Genomic DNA, 19054 nt, shown 5'->3' with positions numbered 1-19054 from the left:
CCCACCATTCAACTGAGTGGCTAGGAGAAGCCAGTGGGAGCCAGCAAAGTCCCCTGACTCTCCCCAAAACCAGAGACTACCAGTTTTGGGAAGTGGCAACTATTCTCTTCACCACCTGTTCCAGTAGGAGGAGGGAGCAGCTATCCCCTGTCTTCTGAAAACTGGGGTGACCCCAGGCACAGAAAGACAGGGAGTCTTTCCTTTGCCCCCACTCCTCCTGATCCCCAGGAGGAGTTAACCCAAGGGAAAGCATATAAGCATTCAGTCTCCCAAGTGCAATTTAATCCTGGCTGTTGCTGTGTTATTTTTCTCCCAAAGTGGCCATTTTTGCTCCAGGAGAAAAAAAAAACCCTAAGCAATGTACACTTCTGGTTTCTACTGGGAGACCAGCAGTTCTCCTGAACAACTGAGCACCAGAGTAAGGCTGCTGACACTGATTTCCCCTTTGAAGTATTACTACTGCAGCTTAGTTCAAAGAGGAGGAATAATGGGCAAAAATATGTTTCTGAGGAGAATTTAAAGGAATTTACAAATTGACCTACGCAAATAACCTTGCTACCACTAGAGACTTTGAACGTAGTATTATGACCTTACAGATACTACCCAGCTTCTAAAAATCGTATAACATCTAGAATTTTGTAACTACACTCTGTAAAAAAGATGCAGTCAAGCCATAGCATGCACGCTACAATCAAATTGTAATTTGATTGCATCTTCTTCCAGCTGCCTTAAGTAGCTCCTATGTGGCAAAGCCAAAGACCTGGCTTAACTGTCCCCCTGAATATTTTCATTTTGTAATGGAAATCCAAAGTTGCACAAGCAGCAGCACAGACATTCTAAGCCTTTCCTCTTAACGAGCCTCATGTAAGGAGACTTATCTAAAGAAAGGAGGCATAGCTTGGACTTGGTGGTTCCTAGCTGCCAGAAAACATATGTTTGCTTCCCCTCATAATAAACTATGCCACGCACCAGCACACCAATCCCCTGGATCTGGCCTATTAACTTAGTTGTAAATCTTTAAAAAAAAAAATCTCAATCTTTATATGAACACAGCATGAAACACTGAGTGTGCTTAGACACCTTTGAGTCACCTCATTCCACAGTATAGTCAAGGTGTGTTTAAACTCAATACCAAACCCACATCCTAGAGTGTCACTGGTAGCTTAAATATAAACTACTGAAATTTGGCTAAAAGATCAATTAGCATAAGCTGCTATTTGTCATGTGGTAAATTGTACTTTTGCCCATTTTGGCATCTTTGAGGCTTATGTAAAGAAATGCCTTGGCCAGAAAACATCAGCTAACCAGAGGAAAAATTCCTTACCATACAGCGTTGTATTTGGGGCTCCAAAAGCTTGACTAGCCAATCCCTTGTTGTCAACAAGGGCTGAATTCCATTAGACTTACCACTTCATCCCCATAATCCCCATTGAAGCGTAGCGAACTGTTGAGGTACTGGCTCTCCAAACGACTCTTCAGCTCTTGCACCTGCTTTTTCAAAGTCTCCACTTCTTGCTGATGACCAGTTTCAATCTGGCGCAGGCGCTGCTGGATAACGTCCGTGTAGACTGGCATTCCATCATCGTCCAGGTGGCTCCTGGCAGGTTGGTCTGGACTGTTGGCTGTCAGTGGCCGACCACCAGGGCTCGGTACCCACTTGTGGTGCAAATTTCTCAAATGAAACTGGGCTGAACTACAACTCGCTGTGGAGACCTGCCGGCTCAAGGAGGCTTTGCTCTTACCATCCTCTCCGTTAACACAATGTCCGTTTGCTGCAGGGTATTTTTGGGTAATACTAAACCCTGCAGGTTTCTCTGTCACCTTGTTCTCAGTTTCTGGCTCTCCATTACATACAATCTCCTCTTTACTTTCAGCTAAAGGCAAGGCACAAGGGGAAGGCATTAGGTTGTAAGTATTATTCCTGTTAGAAGTCCTGTTTACTTTTGTTCCCATTTTGTGCAGTTCTATCATACTTTCCCCTTCTGGCCTATATTCAGCAGTTTCAGAATGCTCCGCAGCACTGTTGTCTCTCAGATGAGGTCTGTGGCAAGGACCTTTCTGCATTAGGTCTTGCTTTCCTTCGTTTTCTGTTAAGGTTTCAGTAGAACTTTCAATATTGGATGTTCTTACATCATGAATTGTGATGGGTAATGGAGGGCTGGGCTGTGGTGTACTATAGTGACTCTCTGTTTCCATCTGCAGCCTACTAACACCTTCTTCTATGTTGTTCTGAATATCACTACTTACAGTACTCTCTGTAACAGTTTGTAGTCCTTTCACTTGAGGCAACTTCTGGATATTGTTACTGAGATCAATATATTCATTCTGTTGCCCTTTAAACTCAGAAGCACCTTGTGAACCTGGATGCGGATTGGGCACTGGATTGTTCATTATTGTAGCTAGATCACTCTCAGACTTTTTATAGAAGCCATCAACATGCCCACACAGGTTTTCAGTTCTGTTCTCCTTATCCAGGACAATCTCTTCCTCCTCCTCTTCCTCTTTACCTGTTGATCCCAGGGTGCCTCTCAAGAGCTCCTCCAAACCAACATCTTCTTTGGTGGCCTCCTGCAAAATGTTTTCCATCTGTCCCTCTGCCACACCAGCTGCAACTGAGAGTTCTGCTCCAACTGGAGCTCTGCACTGTTTGCTCAAGCTGTCTCCATCAAATGGATCATCCCCTGGATTGCCAAGACTGCTCAGCTCCAGGGACCTGCGATGCTCTTGCCATTTTTCGTTTAGGCTGGGATCACTACTACGTCTGTTGTTTGTAGGCACATTGCTGTCACAGGCTGTTGTCAGATTGTCAAATGATCTTGTCTTTGGTAGCCTGTAAGGATCAGAAATAATCAGAATCGAAAGCTTGTTTTTAAAAAAATGTTTAAATACAACAGCTTGCAAGCCTCCCCATTCTGAAATCATAAGCAGCTGCTGGTCACTGCTGAATTCAGTAATGCACTAAAGCAGTTTTCAACCTGTGGTCCATGGGCTCCTAGGTGTCTGCAGGCTATGTCTAAGGGGTATGTGGAAGGTGACTTTGATCAATCAAAAGTATGTGAACTTATAATTTAAAGAGTCCACACCTCCATTCAAAATCTTTTAGGGATCCATAAATGAAAAAAGGTTGAAAACCACTGCACTACAGTGTTACTGAGTTCTACAGATCATCTGTGATACAAAGTTCCTCCAGTATCTTTCCTCTGGATCAATCTCTCCATCAGGAAAATTTCTTCAGCTAAGGTTCAGACAATTCCCAGGATACCCCATTTCCTAAGTATAATGCACCTGAATCACTTTATGAAATGGCTTCCTCAAAGAGAAGGGGTGCATTAGTTAAAAGACTGGTAAAAGCAGGCTGCAGAAAAAATTGCAAGGCAGCCACAAGTGAAATATCCCATGGCATTCTGATCTCCATAGAACATATGCAGTCCACCGAAACAGCAGAACTAGCACAGCGGGCAAGGATACTACCTGGGATGCTCCAGCACTATGCAGTATGTCGAACTTTGTTTTATTTGCTAATTTACTGCAAAATCTCTTCTCGGCTCTAATGTGTTTGCTGCACAACAACTCATGAAGCTAACAACTTTTTAAACTGAGAACAGCTACACAGAGATTATTTGCTAGCCAATTAACAGCCCCACTGTTAGACCACTGGAAAAACACTTCCCTCCCACAACTGCTCCTCTCCCTAAATGCCACAACATTCTCTGCTGACCTTACTTCACAAGACTGGATTTCTGGGCTCTAGGCTCACCTGCCCAGAGGCTGATCTTCAGGGCTGGAGCCTGGAACAGGGTAAGGGGCACAAGTATCATCAGCAGGGGTTGAAGGGGAAGAACATGGCAGGTAAACAGCATTCCAGAGCATTAAATTACGCACATGGCACACAGGATACAGCACCTAAAATGAGAAAATGTGCATATTTAAGCATGGTAACTTGTCTTGTTCTGAGATCATAAGGAGTTACTTTAATCTGATTTTGCTGCTCTAACTTCAATATTTATGTTTACAGCCCAAAGCCCCTATTAGATTCCTAGGTACTTCTGGAATCCAGGTCATGTGAGAATTTTAAATAATTTACACCTGGTTGTAAAGCTGTTTCCTTTTCTTCAGATGTAGGAATTTTGGCATAACACTTCTGGCCTGTGTCTTTTCATGAATTACTTTCTGGAATGTGTTGGAAGCTACAACTTTATTCCTGAGCAACTTAGATACACATAGAAACACAGACTGGAAGGAGCCTCCCAGACCCCACAGCACTCAGTTGAAAAAATGAATCCTACACTATGCCACGGGAAAGAAGCAGAGGAGACAAGGACACTGCCAGTGCCTGCCACCATTATTATATTGTCAAATGACTGTAGAAAGAGGACTGTGCCCTCTGCTCCAGAGGAAGGCGAATCTTCACAAGTCTGACTTGGGTAAAAATTCCTTCCTACCCTAGCTCTAGTGACCAATGTCACCCCAACTGCCTGAGCAAGACTCTCCAGGTAGGTTCCTGAGGTTTAAAAGTATTGGTAAGAAACTGAGGGAGAAGGGTGAGAGTGATTCATAAATCCTTCGTGCCAGAAGTAAATATAAAACCAGAGAAAAACTATGGAAAAAATGTGCTACTGAGAAAAGTACAGCAAGAAATGGGAAGATAATAAGCTACTACATTATCACTATGATAAACAACTAAAGAATACAGCATGTCATTTTCTAGGGGATTTTTCTTGCAGAAAATCATAGCCTTACAGGGTTGGAAGGGATCTCAAGGGTCATCTAGTCCAAACCTGCACAAATGTAGGATGCTCCGTTCCTAAACCATCCCTATCAAATACTTTTCTAGCTTTGTTGTAAAAAGCTCCAATGAAGGAGATTCCACAATTTCCCTGGAGAGGTTGTTTCACCATCCTACAGTTCTGACAGCAAGGAATTTCTTTTCTGAGATTTAATTTCTGTCTGCTTTGCTACAGTTTAAGCCCACTGCTACATGCCCTGTCTTCTGTGGCAAAGGAGACCAGTTGTTTCTCTCCCTTCTTTATGGCAGCTTTTCAAGTAGCTGAAGACTGATAACATGCCCCCACAACTCCTTAATCTCCTTCTCACCAAATTAAACACCCCTAATTCTTTCATCCCTTCTTTGCGCAGCATGCATTCTTAACTCATTTAATGGAGTTAAAGCTCCTCAGTTTATGGCTATGTGTTAATGGCTCGTGTGGATGCATCCACTGACTATTTTATAATTTGCTTTAGTAACCTCTCAGGTGTTGAAGTCAAGGCGACAGGTCTGTAATTCACCAGATTGGTCTTTTCCCCATTTTTAAAGACTGTTATTATATTGGTTTTCTCCCAATCTCTGGAACTTTGCCTGTCTCCCAGGGCTTTGCAAATATTATTGCCAATGCCTCTGAGATTTCTACAGCCACTTTCTTCAAGACTCAGGGCACCAGAGGGGAAAACTAGGAGTAGTGGCCACAAACTCCTGGAAGACCAATTCAGGCTCAACATTAGGAAAAACTTCTTCACAGTCAGGGTGTCCAGACTGTGGAATAAGTTCCCTCCAGAGGTGGTGCAATCACCTACCCTGGAAATCTTTAAGAGGAGACTAGAGTCACCTTGCTGGAGTCACCTGACCCCCAGTTATCTTCCCTGCTTGGTGCAGGGGGGCTGGACCCGATGATCTTCCAAGGTCCCTTCCGGCCTTACAATCTATGAAACTCTGCCAGGGCCTGACAAAAAAAATCATTCAAATTTATTTAAAACTCTCTGAGGCACTCTTTAGTTATTATGAGTCTCAATGCTAGGAAAGAGGGTACCTCCCATCTGTGCTCCATGATCTGCACTGGTTTTATTTTTATTCTGGGTGCAGTTGAGTTGTTAGTTACCTCAGAGACTTCTTCTTCATTGGGTGTGCCTACACAAGATGCTAAATGTGCAGTAGACTAATTCTACTGAGCATTAGCATATCATAGCAAAATCCATGCTAATGTGCAGTAGAATTAGTTGACTGCACATCAGTGGCACTAAAAAGGCATGTGTTGATGTTACTGCACAGTATCTCTGGTTACTGTACACTGGGCGCATCTACACCTGATGCAATATTGCTGTAGCAACCACAGGCTATCATGTCAGCCTTGTAGCAACGATAGCAACCACACGCTGTCCACAGGCAAAAACCATGATGCCACCACTACACAGCCATAGCAACACGCTCCCTCGCTACAGCATGTTGCTAGGGCAATGTAACAACTAAAAATAACTGTGTGCTGCTGGCATGGTGCAGTATGGGCTGTTAGTAAGTCGTCATTTAGCACTTCCAAAAAGAAGTACTAAATGATGGCACAGCAACAATGGCACCATAGAGGTACATGTAGATGTGTCCATTAAGTTTGTACCTGTTATTACAGGTACAAAACTTAATGCACCATAGCTATAGCACATTAATACATGCATAGACATGTCCATTATGTTTGATACCATGTCACTTGAGTTCATCTAAACCTCTTCAACTAATAATCTCTTGGTACATGCTCTAATTCAGCAAAGATGAACTTGACTTCCATAGGACTACTCACTTGTGAAAAATGAAGAATGTGCTCAAGCACTTTTCTGAATGGGTCAATTAATCATGAAAGTGATAGAGACAGTAAAGGCAGACTTCTGTTCCCTTTACACATCTAAACGACAGTCTTCTAGCAGTGTAAATGATGTTCTTGGCACTTAAACACAGATTGCAATTTTATTACCTTTACGTTGCAGGTGCATAAGCAAACTATGTAGACTGGGCAAGCATGATGGGTTATGCATATGTGGCTATGTACATGTATCCAGTCTGGTCACATAAGCATGTCTACAGTGTGAAAATATAGCCAGCTAGAAACTCATAACTACTGTGTGGTAGATAATGCAACATATCTATTACTGGGTGGTAGATACCGCAAATTTGCTCATGTTTTAGTTCAGTAACTGAATGCTTCCAGTACCTGCCCTTACCTAAAGGAGGTGTGAAGCATCCATCTGATCTCCCAGCATAGGACACAAACCACTCAAACACAGGCTTAATGTTATCCAGTACTCTCTTTAGCTCTCTGTTGAAGCTGGCCCATTAGGCAGCCAGGAGAGGAAGATATGAGGAGCCAGGAATGGGAAATGTGTGGCTTAGCAAGGTGGATGCTGCCCTGGAAAGGAAGGGCACCATCTAAGCTCTACCCTGGACTCTCTGCTTCTGCACTGCTCTCCATTCTTTCTAGTCAACATTATTTAAAGACAACGGGCAATAGCTCAGACTGAAAAGGAGCACTGAAGGTGCTGAGTGGAAAATACCTGGGCTGTGGCTGCAGCACTATGGCAGGAATTCAGAAAGGTACAGGTTCTAAAACCTCTTGATGAAGGGAGCTTAGAACCCTAGTCTTCCACTTTGTGTGCAAGTGCCTTAACCAGCGACTATCACTATGATGTGAGAAAGCCCTCCCCTGCCAGGCCGCAAGTACATGCATAGCTGTGTACTTGGCTGGCTACTATGTAGCTAAATGCTCATGCCTAGTGTATGCATACTTTTTGTGCCTATAATGCAGGGGGAACAATTGCAACCCATGTCTAAGTGCCAAAAATGCTACTTACATGGAGCATTGCCATTTAAGTGTACAAAGAGAAAGAGACTTCTACCCTAAGCTTTCAACAAGCTTTTAGCCTGGTAGGCTTTTTGCTTAATATTAAGGAATACTTACCATTTATCATATAAAACCTCCTGCCCCCCCTGCCTCTCTGGTGAGCCTTTCATTTAAATCCTTTCACTTACAATTTAGAAAAATCTTTATCGCCTCTAGTGTGGTTCTATTTGTTCTGTATCTTTTGTCAGAGCATCATATGTAAACTGTTGCTTAAAAAAGCTTATGTTTCTCTGAATTAGTCAGTCTATAAAATGTCACTTTGGCCTGCCTTCTGCCTGATTTCAGACTAACATAGCTAACTACCTTTCTCTGCTCTCTAGTCTCTGTGGTGACACACACACACGCACGCGTGTGCGCATGGCAACTGTTTCTCTCCACCTCAGGGCCTAAAAAAGGAAAGCTATTTTGAAGGTCTGAATACAGTGAGTGACACAGACAGTTTAAAAGGCTTCCATTACATTTTTTTGTTTAGATTTAAGACACTCTTTTGACAAAAATTTTTAGGAGACTGAAATATTCTGTGAAACTCTGCCACTGTAAAACTATGATTGAGAGCTCCTGGAAGCCACAACCAATCAAATATAAAACTATTTTCCATTACAAGGAATAGTGAAAAGTATTCAGTCACAGATAGTATATATCCAACATAGGGGTATTATTGTGGCTATATTTGATATATCCCAATGGTCAGCTGAAGACAATGTAACGTGGCTTTTTTGGGTGTGTGGGAATGCATGGTATGGTAGGGGTTAAATTAAGGTTATTCATACATAAGCATGTTATATAGCACTTCCCATCAGATAAGCTGAGGCCGTTCCAGCAGATAACAATGGTGTCTTAGGCAATACATTAGACAGAGACTTCCCCACATATGATGTGAAATGAATGATACATACAGATTCTGACTGGGAGGAGTAAAGCAGGTTTTTGAAGGCTTTGTTTGCTGCCCGCAGCAGAGACCAAACAGAACAAGTCCGTTCCTGAGTGTGTTTTTCTCCTCTCTCCTTCGCATTGTTGCACAGGAATGTACCAAAGAGGCAAGAATAGGTGTGCTGCACCAATTTGACCTGTATAGACCAATACAGACAGAGTCACATGGCAGCAGACATGGTGTGTATGAAAGATTCACTTTCATGCTTAAGAAGCATTTAATTTTTCATTCATATGAGACTATGCACACAAAGCCTTTTGTGAAGGATATTAGATAAATATATTTAGCATTTCTACATGCCTTCTCAGAAAGCTAATTACAAGACAGTAACAGCATAATGGGTTCTTCCTCCATTTGGGCCTTCATATACAAATTGCATAGTTTGAGAGATCGCTCACCAGGTCTAGATGGTAGTTTGTTCATACAGTAGCCACAACCTACAAAGCTGCTTAAACATGGGTTTAGAATTAAGCATATGAATAGTTCCAATTATTTTCAACAGGACTGTTCATGTATTAAAGTTAAACATGTTTAGATGTTTTACAGAGTTAGGGAATTTAGCCCTAAGAGGAGCAAGATGCAGAATCAATTACTCCAGGGATCAGTGAAATACTACAGGACCCTTTTTGACTGCCAATTCCTATCCAAGAATACAGCTAGTGACTGACAATTTCCACATGACCTGCCTCATGGCCTTCAGAAGGACATTAATAATCCAACTACTTCCAGACACCTATGGTCTGGAATCTATGGCTAGTGGGAAAACCAATGTCCACACTGTTTGAGGAAAATCAAAAGGTTTCCCTCTGAAGCTGACTGCAGCCACAGGAAATTTAAAAGATAAAACTGGGGTTGACAGGGAGAGCAGGATGTTTCCCATAGTATGCTACTAGTGCAGCGTTGTTGCTCTTGGGCCCAAAACTGGGGGACGCTATTCTAGATGCGTGAATCCCTCTCTTGTTGCTAGTTTCCACCCCAAGCCTTGCTGGGAAGGGCAGCATATAAATCAAATAAATATATAAATACAGTTTCAGCAGAGAAGCCAAAAACTGATGGAGGATAAAAGTTTATTCCCTCCTTGCTCTTAGAGGGGTCCCCTCCACCTCAGGGTGGAAAACCATAAGCAAAGAAGTACCTGGAAAGTTTACATCGCTACTACTTATTCTGTCCCTGTTCTGAGGATATGGGAAGCCAGGATACTTATTTCAACACTTCTTACCTGAATTACATTCACAATTTCTTTATTTATTTGAAGTTTAAAGAAAGCCCTTAAAACCCAACCCTCCTAGAGGAGTGAACGGCTCTCAAATATCATGAGGTATACAAGTGTTTTTGTTTGCCATATAGCAGTTGACAATTTTCACATCTGCTTATCAAACAGTAACATGAAATAAGATGGATGGAAAAATCAGAAACCCCTTGGGGCTTTTCAGTGTGTTAGCTCTGTCTATCAGTTTGTCCATAAGTATTCTATAAAACAGCAATCTCACAAGCCACAACTCACAAGGAATGCTTCGTTAAACTCGAAAGAGCAAGGAAACTGCCTCTGGAGCTGATGGACGCAGTCCAACCACTGTAAAAACACCGGGCAGCGTTCATTTAGGTCATCCGAATTCTCACCATGACCACAGCGATCTGCAAACTTGTGGCCAAAATCAAGCCACTCCATTTCCACTAGCACCTGGAAGCCCTGCAGAAAACAAGGTACAGAGGAAGGCCTTTTAATTTTTTCTCTTAGTCCAAATGTAACACCTTTTCAGGACAAAAGCTCAGACTCCTTATGGGAAACAATGCTACCTTTGTGGCCTTAGTATGAGAGATTTCATTTCAAAGTTAACTGTGTTTTCTTTCAAACTACTTTTCTTTTAAATTCCCTATACAGCTACCCTACCATATCACCCAGCAGCGTCCATCTATTGCAGCTAAACACTTTAGCACTTTTTCTAATACAGAAATACATAAAGCCACTCATTTTTAGACTTATACATTAATCCCAAACTCAATTTCCCTCTCATGCTCCAACTGGTGGTTTACAAACCTCAATGGTCCGGTAATATGGATCCAGCAGCAATTTGGCCAGTGCCACTATCTGAGGTGTTCGATCCCAGCCATCTGAACAGTGCACCAAGACAGGCCTCTGATCTCTGTCCACAGCATGTACTACCAATAGAGCAGATTTCAGAAGCACAGACAAGTGCTGCAGCCATTTAGTACTTTCCAGTGCTGACAGCCAACTAGAAAAAATACACAGAGAAGAGTTTTTGCTCTTTTTATGTCTCCTAATGTAAATCTTTGGATTTACCAGATCAAAGAATAATTATAATTAAGTTCATTTTATAATAAACTAAACTGTGAGTAGTTCCCTTGAGTGTACTTTTCACTTAAGTCATTCTGTTAATGTTCTTATGAATTTACAAGAAATAAGGCATCCAGCCTACTTAATGAATACGAAAGACTTGTAGCAGAAAATTCAATATCAGGAAAAAGAAGAGTGGGACGCTCTGCTGTTCTGGGGAAGTCCCAAGTTCAAAAAACATCCTCAAGTATGGCTCTGAGTTATTGGACACCATTTACCCTGAAGGAAATGGTGGGCTCTTTCTTCACAATTAGGATACTATGCAGATGGGAAGTTTATGAAGAAGCACTAGTGCCTTTCAAGGAATAATGATACTGCTAGGCATTGCTGGACAGAAGATAGCACCTTGATGAACTGGTGAGATTGGTGCTTGGAAGCCAACAATACATGCTGGTATTAAAAGCTAAGGTACAGTTTTGACACCCTTTCTCATTTTTTATACCCACTTCAGAGCTAATGAGTTAGGAACTTCCTTTTGCTTGCACCCCATCAAATGAAAAATGTAATTGCAATATATTTACACAGAGAGAGCTGTGGAAGAACACAGACTGCCTGATTTAGGCTAGAAAACAGCAGAAGACGAATAAACACAAAAGTACAATTAACAGAGAGAAAAAACTAAATGTCCACTTACTTTCCTGGGTCTGGCATCTGTGTGCAGAGCAAACGCAATGACTGAAAGCTTTTCCGGATAGAATGGATATTTGCCATCCCCATGAACACCACCTCACAGTTTGGATAATATTCTGTAGGGAGTTGTAAAAAAAAAAAAAAAGAGGACTTAAAAACACGGGGATTAAACTGAAAGGGAAGCTTTTCTTTAAAGCAAAGCACTACAGCTCTGTTCTGATGAAACAGAATCTACTATGGAGAATATCTAGCACCTGGGCTTTATCAATTATTTTGGAAATCACAATGGAAAAGTGGACGAAGAAAAAGGAAGCAATATGAAGATTTCTCCACTGACAGAGATCCAAGTCATTGGGCAGATTTACAGTAGGCCTGTGTGAAGCTTTGGTCCCGGATTTGATTTGGCAGAGATTCGGCCTAATCCAAATCGAAAAAGAGGACCCTTTAATCTCTCCAAATCGAATCTGAACCCTCTGAATCAATTCAAAGAGATCTGGAAAGGTTTGGGGATTCGAACATAGAGACAGCTTTAAATGTTTTTTCTATATACTTCTAGGTAGCAGGGGCTTGTGAATGCTGTGATGCTGGGGCACATGGAGTGTCCCACAGAAGTGCAGGAGGCTCCCCAGTGCACTTGACAGCAGACCCGGAAGAGGAGCAGAAGCACTTCTGGTCCACTTCTGGGTCCATCATGGAGCGCACTGGGGCCCCCCCCCACTCTGTGTCCTCCCAGCTTGGCGACTGGTGCCTCCTGGGTCGGCGGGGGGGGGGGGGGGGGCCCCCCCCCGCCCTGTGTCCTCCCAGCTTGGCGACTGGTGCCTCCTGCGTCGGCGGGGGGGGGGGGGGGCGGCACCCGGGGTCCCCTTGCGGCCGATCACCGAGTCGGGGAGTCGTGAGGGGCCCCCCCAGCATGTTCCCCAGCAGACCCAGAAGTGGACCAGAATTACTTCCGGTCTACTTCCAGGTTCACTGTGGAGGCCCCCCTGCACTCGTGTGGGACGCTCCATGAGCCCCAGTATTGCAGCAATCATGAGCCGCGCTTACTACCTCAAGGTATGTAGAAAAAACTTTTAAAACTGTGTCTATGTCCGAATCAGCATCAAATCTTCAGATTTGGATTTAGCCGAATTGAATCAGGGACAGTGATCTGAATCAACGAATTGAATCACTGTCCCTGATTCGAGGCACATCCCTAATTTACCAAGCTTCTTTGCTTTCTGCTGAAGGGGATATATGGAACAATGGGTTAACGCATTATCTTTTCACCTCTACAGAATTTGTTTTACAACTGGCGTAAATCATAAGTGAAAATGAGTCTGGATGTTAATTCAGTCCCCAGTGGAATACAACTAGCATAAAATTTGGCACAGCTGGCATCCTCTGTTTAGGAGAGGGACAGGCTAGCAGCATTAGGAAAGAGATGTACTGACAAAGGGTTTTTATCATTTTTTCCTGCTGTCCTATTTTACACTACAAAAAGCAGTGCACTGGCAGCTTCCCATGGGGACAGGGATATTACAGTGCTAGGGATTACGTAAAACTCTAAAAGGACTGGGAAATGTGCAAGCTTACTGTCAATTCATGAGTGTCCTGACACAACTAAAGACAATTTTTTTTCTTTACCTCTTAGAAAGGCCAAAGAAGTTATTACTTTACTGTCTCTACTCTGAGTACTACCTCCCTGAATGAACTAACAAATATTACATAGACGAAAAATATTCAGGACTACACTATGCACAGAATTGAAGGGAATACTGGTGCAGTTCCAGACAAACCTACAGTGGGCAAAATGTTTACTTTAGTCTGTTCCAAGATTACCCCTTTCACATAACCCTCCCCAGGTTAATCTTGCTTCTCTACTGTCAGTTCATATCACACATTAACTATGCATCTGACCAAATGATTAAATAAACTACTTTACATGAAATACAACTTGTGTCCTAAGGAAGTAGACCATAAATATCAGATAGCCAATTCTGTGAGACAGGGATGAGGCCTACTAGTATGGCCTCTTTCTCAGACCACATATACACTGGACACAGAGAGGAGGCACTTTAACAGAAGTTTCCAACTTTGTGCTTGCCTCAGTGGTCATATAACTTGAATTCCACAGCTGTGTGAGATCAAAGCCAAGGCAACTTGGTTCTAGCTGCAAAACAGTGATAACTGTATGTAACTTTTTGGCAGTAACCCCATTTACTATGTTACAAACTGATGATACAGGTCCAAATATGCCAAAGGGCTTAAAATTATTGTCCTGAAAATAAACAACATTGTCTGCACATTCTGGGTTTTTCATGGTAAAGCTCTGGGACAAGATTGTACCATTTAGCTGATGTTCCAGATTGTGAATGGTGCAAAGCTGTAATGCTCCAGGGGAACTCCAGGAGGCAAGGTCTTCCCCTCCCTACCAACTTCTCTGAGGGACAGGGGAAGTGCACAGGATGAACCATTTTTTGGAACGTGCTCTTCATACACCCCACCAGGCATGATCAGCTCCAAAAATGATGAAGAAGGCTCCATGTCTTTCTAGCCCTCTTTGGAATGGACTGAACCATATGAATAAATGGGGGAAAAGTCCTCAGCCCTTGTATAGAGTACGGAAGGCGGCACTTTTTCTTCCCATCCTTATGACCAAACCTTATTACACCTTCTCACACTGAAATGCAACTTACATGTCCATGTGTAGCCACATAAAGGCCTTTTCTGGCACTTACAGAGAGCTTAGATTCTAGTTCTACCTCAGCAGCCACACTCACCTTGGGCTTGCCTCTTGAAAATGTTTCAAACACTCAACAACAGCTGTGTATTCTCTATGGTAGTTTAAGATGTCTAGATTGGTAGGCAACTGTGTACAGATCTCCAAATGTGTGGCTGGAGAAAAAACATGCCTAGTGGCTGTTTCACACTTGAGGAACATTAAGTTAAATTGCTACAATGCATTGCTCTTTTCCATTTTGAAAATTAACTCCCTTAATAACAAGTTCCCTTACTTTTTGGACAGGTATCTGAACAGTTTTGCTCCCTATCTCACCATGGGTCACTATGTTCCAAAGTGCAGCTATTTTGGAAAAGACCTCAGAAGGTTATTATAGATATATTACCAAAATAACATTGCCTTTCTTAATTTTTTTTCTTTATTCTGCAAACAGGAACTTAGGTAGGATGTATTCCTATCTGCAAATGACCATGAAATATCTTTTTGCCCACATTACCTACAAAATGGTAATGGTTACAAAAACTGTGGCCCTCAGTAATCCCACAAATGAAATATGAATTAATATTTTAATTACCTTGTATCTGTGAGTTGTTCTAGAAATACTCAGAGAAGCACTTCTTTGCAAGGATTGGAAAAAGGCTTCCTTATGTATAACAATTTCTGGAATATTACCCAGTGGGCACATCTACATGTGTGCCCAACTAGCATTAGCAAGTACTAAATGACTGTGCAGTAACTGCTGTTATTGCACAGTCCCGGCAGTGTACAGGTCATTTCCGACCCTACTGTGCAGTAGCATCAGTGTCACAGTTCGTGCCCGCTGACACTGAGTCCCTGGAGCAACAAGTTACGTTGCTGGCAGTGTGAGGCATAAGCTTTTCTAAGCAACTGTTTACGGCAAGGTAGCATCTCATATAGATGTGCCCAGTAGAATGTAATGACTTTTGTTCTTGCACTTTTAACAGACTACACTAATCTCTCTTAAGCATGTTGCTATTTTGCATTTAAGTTTCTATATTTGATTCAGGGAGGAAAGGTTTCCTAAAATCTGTAGTTCAATGTTAATTATATATTGTTACTGATTAGTCTTATCCTTCAAAGAACAGAATCTGGGAACTAACTCTGGCCTTTAAAGTGGAATGCAAGCCTTCTCTGCTTGGTTTTTGTGGTCTGTGATAACTGTACTGATATACACATTTGTTTAGATGCACCACACTTGCAAACAGGTGATTTTAGAGGCTTTAGAGTGTGTAAGTACATATGAGCAAAACCTTTTGTCCTTTCTAATATATAAATATCCCCTACTAACCAGTTTAATTTGAAGTGTTATGAGAGAAAAATCTGCTTACCTGGGCACTCACAGCCTCCCCCTTTGGCTCTGTTAGCTACAGCAGCTGCATATGATCGTGCATCCAAAATTAAGAGCTTTTGAGGCTGGATGGCCAAACCCTCTGCTCCTGAAGCATTAGAGATTGAAGAATCTATGGAAGAAAGCCCATCAATGAGTAACTTAGAGACACTTATAATGCAGCTTTCAAATTCAGGTAAGACATACAGTGTGGATACAAGAATCATGCACAGTCTACAGATATATTTGTATCCATACATTTTATACAGTACACACAAGAAATCACACCTATATACACAGCTCTATCCATTTCGGAAATGGTGGGGCTGGTGAGCTCACCAAATTCAACGTCGGAGAGGTCCCCTCCATTAGAGAAATCTCTGGAACAGTTTCCATTTATTAATTTGTTGCTGTTAGATCTAGAATCTGAGGCACAGGCTTTGGCCACTGACTGGACAAGGTGTTCATCATCTGCATTCCTCCAGCCCCACCAACTGACCTCAGGCTGTCCGCAACGGGAAATCACTGCCCCATTACTCTGGTGCCTACACAGAAAAGAGTAAGGAGAAAAAATAATTGTAGCATCAGAATTATGTCTCACTGCAGTATCATAAAGCATATAGTGTTCTAAGGCACCTACACTCTATAGATTTAGCATAATAGCATGATGTTCTCCAATAGGATATGCTATATCTGTATGTAACTTGAGTCATCTGCTGTAATATGAACAAATTATATTATGAAGTCAAATATAAATCACTTTTAGTAGACAGATCTGAAAAAGGTGTGGAATCCCAGATATACTTCTAGCAGGGTTACATAGCAAGCTCCTTCCAGTACTATGTTCCTAGAACAGAGGCAGGCAAAATACAGCCCACGGGCCAGATCCAGCCCACCAGGCTCTCTCATCCAGCCTGCAGCACCCACCAACTAACTGTACCCCATCCAGCCCTTCCGCCCACAAGGGTAGGAGCGAGGCGCCTACATATACACCACCCTTCCCCCACCTCCCAAAGCACACCACTGATTATGGCTGGAATGATGCTTAGCCTTTGGTAAGGAGCATCTTGGAGTACCTGCATATATAAATATAAAAACTGCTTCTAAAATATAAGTGAGACCAACTATAAAACTCCACATATTCATAATATCTCCAAGAGATTGGAAAGACAGGGCAAGAAGTGAGATTGTCAATATAAGATGGTATGTGACAGATGACTGAGAAGCATGAAATGACAACTGAACAGTAAAATTCAGGTTTTAAGTCACTATGCAGGTGATTTTAAAATCTCAACTAACTTGCAATTTTGTTATAATTGAAGTGAACATTTTGATAAACTGGCGAAGTCTCTGACAGTCATAAACATGTTATCTGAGGAAAAAGACTGAGAAATTTACTCTTTTGTCTGCATAAACAATAAAGTTTTTGTTTAAATACAGATAATATCACCTATGTTTTGGTTACTGTGTCAGTGCTGTGCAGCCAGCTGTTGACAATGAGAAATACAATTCCACCTCTGTCATCAAAGGGCTTCCATCTGGCCAAATGCCATCTACAAAATTCTATTTGTATTTAATTAATACTATTTTGCATGCAGAAGGTCTCAAAACATGTTAACAAAAAGGTGTAAACATCATTATTACCTTTTTGCAGAGGGGAAACCTGAAGCAGAGAAATGAAGCGTCTTGCTTAAGACTACACAATAGGTCACTAGCAGTCAAGAACAGGAGGCTGGTCTTGTGAGCCTCTTCAGTGTCTTATCCACTCTACTTATCGACATACTGTTTGTTTCTATTTCAGAGCAACAGCAGATATGCTTTCCTTACATGAAATTCTCCTTCATCAAAACCATCCCTATCCATGAGCTCTGTCAGAACTCAGGACTCCCATGTTTAAAAGTGGGCAGCCACTTATGGCAGTAGTGCCACCCTCTCAGGACACATCAAAGAGCACGGACAAGCATACACTTGGAGCAGCTTCAAAAGGTAAGTGGGGGGTTGCTGTTCTGGACCCTGCAGCAACTGCTCTGCTGTAACAGCCTTTACCAGGGGTGCTCAACCTCTGGTCCGTGGGTCAAATGTGGCCTGTGAAGCTATCACATCTGGCATGCAGGACTTCCTATGAGTCAGGAAATTTCTAGGTGGGGGAGTGGTGGCCATTAATACAGCCGCCCTGCCCCCTGCCAAATCCCAAACCCCACGCTGTGTCTTCCTTCCCCCTGCAGGCCCAGCCTATACCCCCTTTCCCCTCCTGTTGAGCTATACCCCCTTCCTCCCATGCCTGTGAGACTGGGCCATGCCCCCTTCCCCTCTTGGGGGTGGGCTGAGGCCAGATCACACCCTCTTCCCCCCACTTGGGGCAGGGTCACGTCCTGTTCCCCTTCCCCCACCCCCTTCACAGGGCTGAGTGAAATCCTCCCCCACCCTCCAAAAGTCCAAATGGCTAGATGGTGGCTGCCCTGTCAGTCCCAGGCACTGGGTCAAAACCACCATCTGGCCCATGGCTGGACCAGGAAATGCCCATCTGGCCTACTGGGGAAAAAACATGGACACTATTGGTCTATATAGTTAGCAAGACAACTCCAACTTTAACTCTGCTTCTTTCAGTATAAAGTTGGGGCACGCTAGCTCACTTGTATCAGTCAGTGATTCTCTTACCTCTTCACAGTGGATATGTGTCTGCACAGCTACTGCAAATGCTCAGTGGGCACTAGTTGGGCAGGTACATGGCTGTATACATGTGTAGGCGGGGAATGCAAAAGTAAAATTCTGCTCAGAAAAAAATCAGGGCTAGCAGCTGTTAAGATGGAAGAGGAGGGACCCACTGTGATCAAGCACCAATAGCTTAACAGTAAGAGGCACTCACTCAGGAAGCAGAAGATCTAGATGTTAAGGCTCCCTTATGCAGCAAAGGTTTGAACATGCATCTATCCAATATTTTTATTAAAATTTATATCCTAACCTATTCAGGAAGGCTTACGGTGGCTCACAATAAAAGATAAAAACCCCACAAGATAAGAAACAACAACAGACTCCTAGAATACTACCCCAAAACTTCACTCCACTCCACCCACTCATGTTTCCCTACCTCTTATCCATGAGAGCAGTGCCTCTGGCCCATCCCAACCCCTACACACATCTAGAAAACCTCTACCCAATTCCCCTAGCCCCCATTCCCACCCACTCCCACATTCCTGCCTCAAACCCAGAAAGGACCTCAGAATTGCTAATCTACTTTTTAGCCACTACTGCTCCCTATTCATTTCAGTACATATAATAATTACTCAGAGTAAATAGGTCAGTAAAAAGATTTTGGTTCTTTGCATACATATGCATTGCTATTTCCATAAAAAGTGCTTGCCTTATATACTATCAGAGTTAAAAGCTACACCTGAATATTCTACATAACAAC

The 19054-nt window shown here is 42.6% G+C and overlaps 1 protein-coding gene across 4 annotated transcripts in view; it reads right to left on the bottom strand.

Moving 5' to 3' along the window:
• Positions 1–19054, bottom strand: part of MTMR3 (myotubularin related protein 3) — a 119557-nt gene that overhangs the window by 17539 nt on the left and 82964 nt on the right. For all 4 annotated transcript variants that reach the window (XM_019506732.1, XM_019506733.1, XM_019506735.1 and 1 more), the window contains exons 9-16: positions 15982–16187; positions 15644–15775; positions 11580–11691; positions 10628–10823; positions 10094–10279; positions 8555–8725; positions 3758–3903; positions 1408–2830 (exon numbers count right to left, since the gene is read on the bottom strand). In XM_019506732.1, the coding sequence (XP_019362277.1) occupies positions 1408–2830; positions 3758–3903; positions 8555–8725; positions 10094–10279; positions 10628–10823; positions 11580–11691; positions 15644–15775; positions 15982–16187 (2572 nt within the window). The remainder of the gene's footprint in view (positions 1–1407; positions 2831–3757; positions 3904–8554; positions 8726–10093; positions 10280–10627; positions 10824–11579; positions 11692–15643; positions 15776–15981; positions 16188–19054) is intronic.

Source organism: Gavialis gangeticus, unplaced genomic scaffold, assembly GCF_001723915.1.
Source record: "Gavialis gangeticus isolate Ggan-Ray unplaced genomic scaffold, GavGan_comp1, whole genome shotgun sequence".
NCBI lineage: Eukaryota > Metazoa > Chordata > Crocodylia > Gavialidae > Gavialis > Gavialis gangeticus.
Note: the sequence above shows the minus strand (reverse complement) of the source record. Positions and strands in the feature narration are given on the sequence as shown.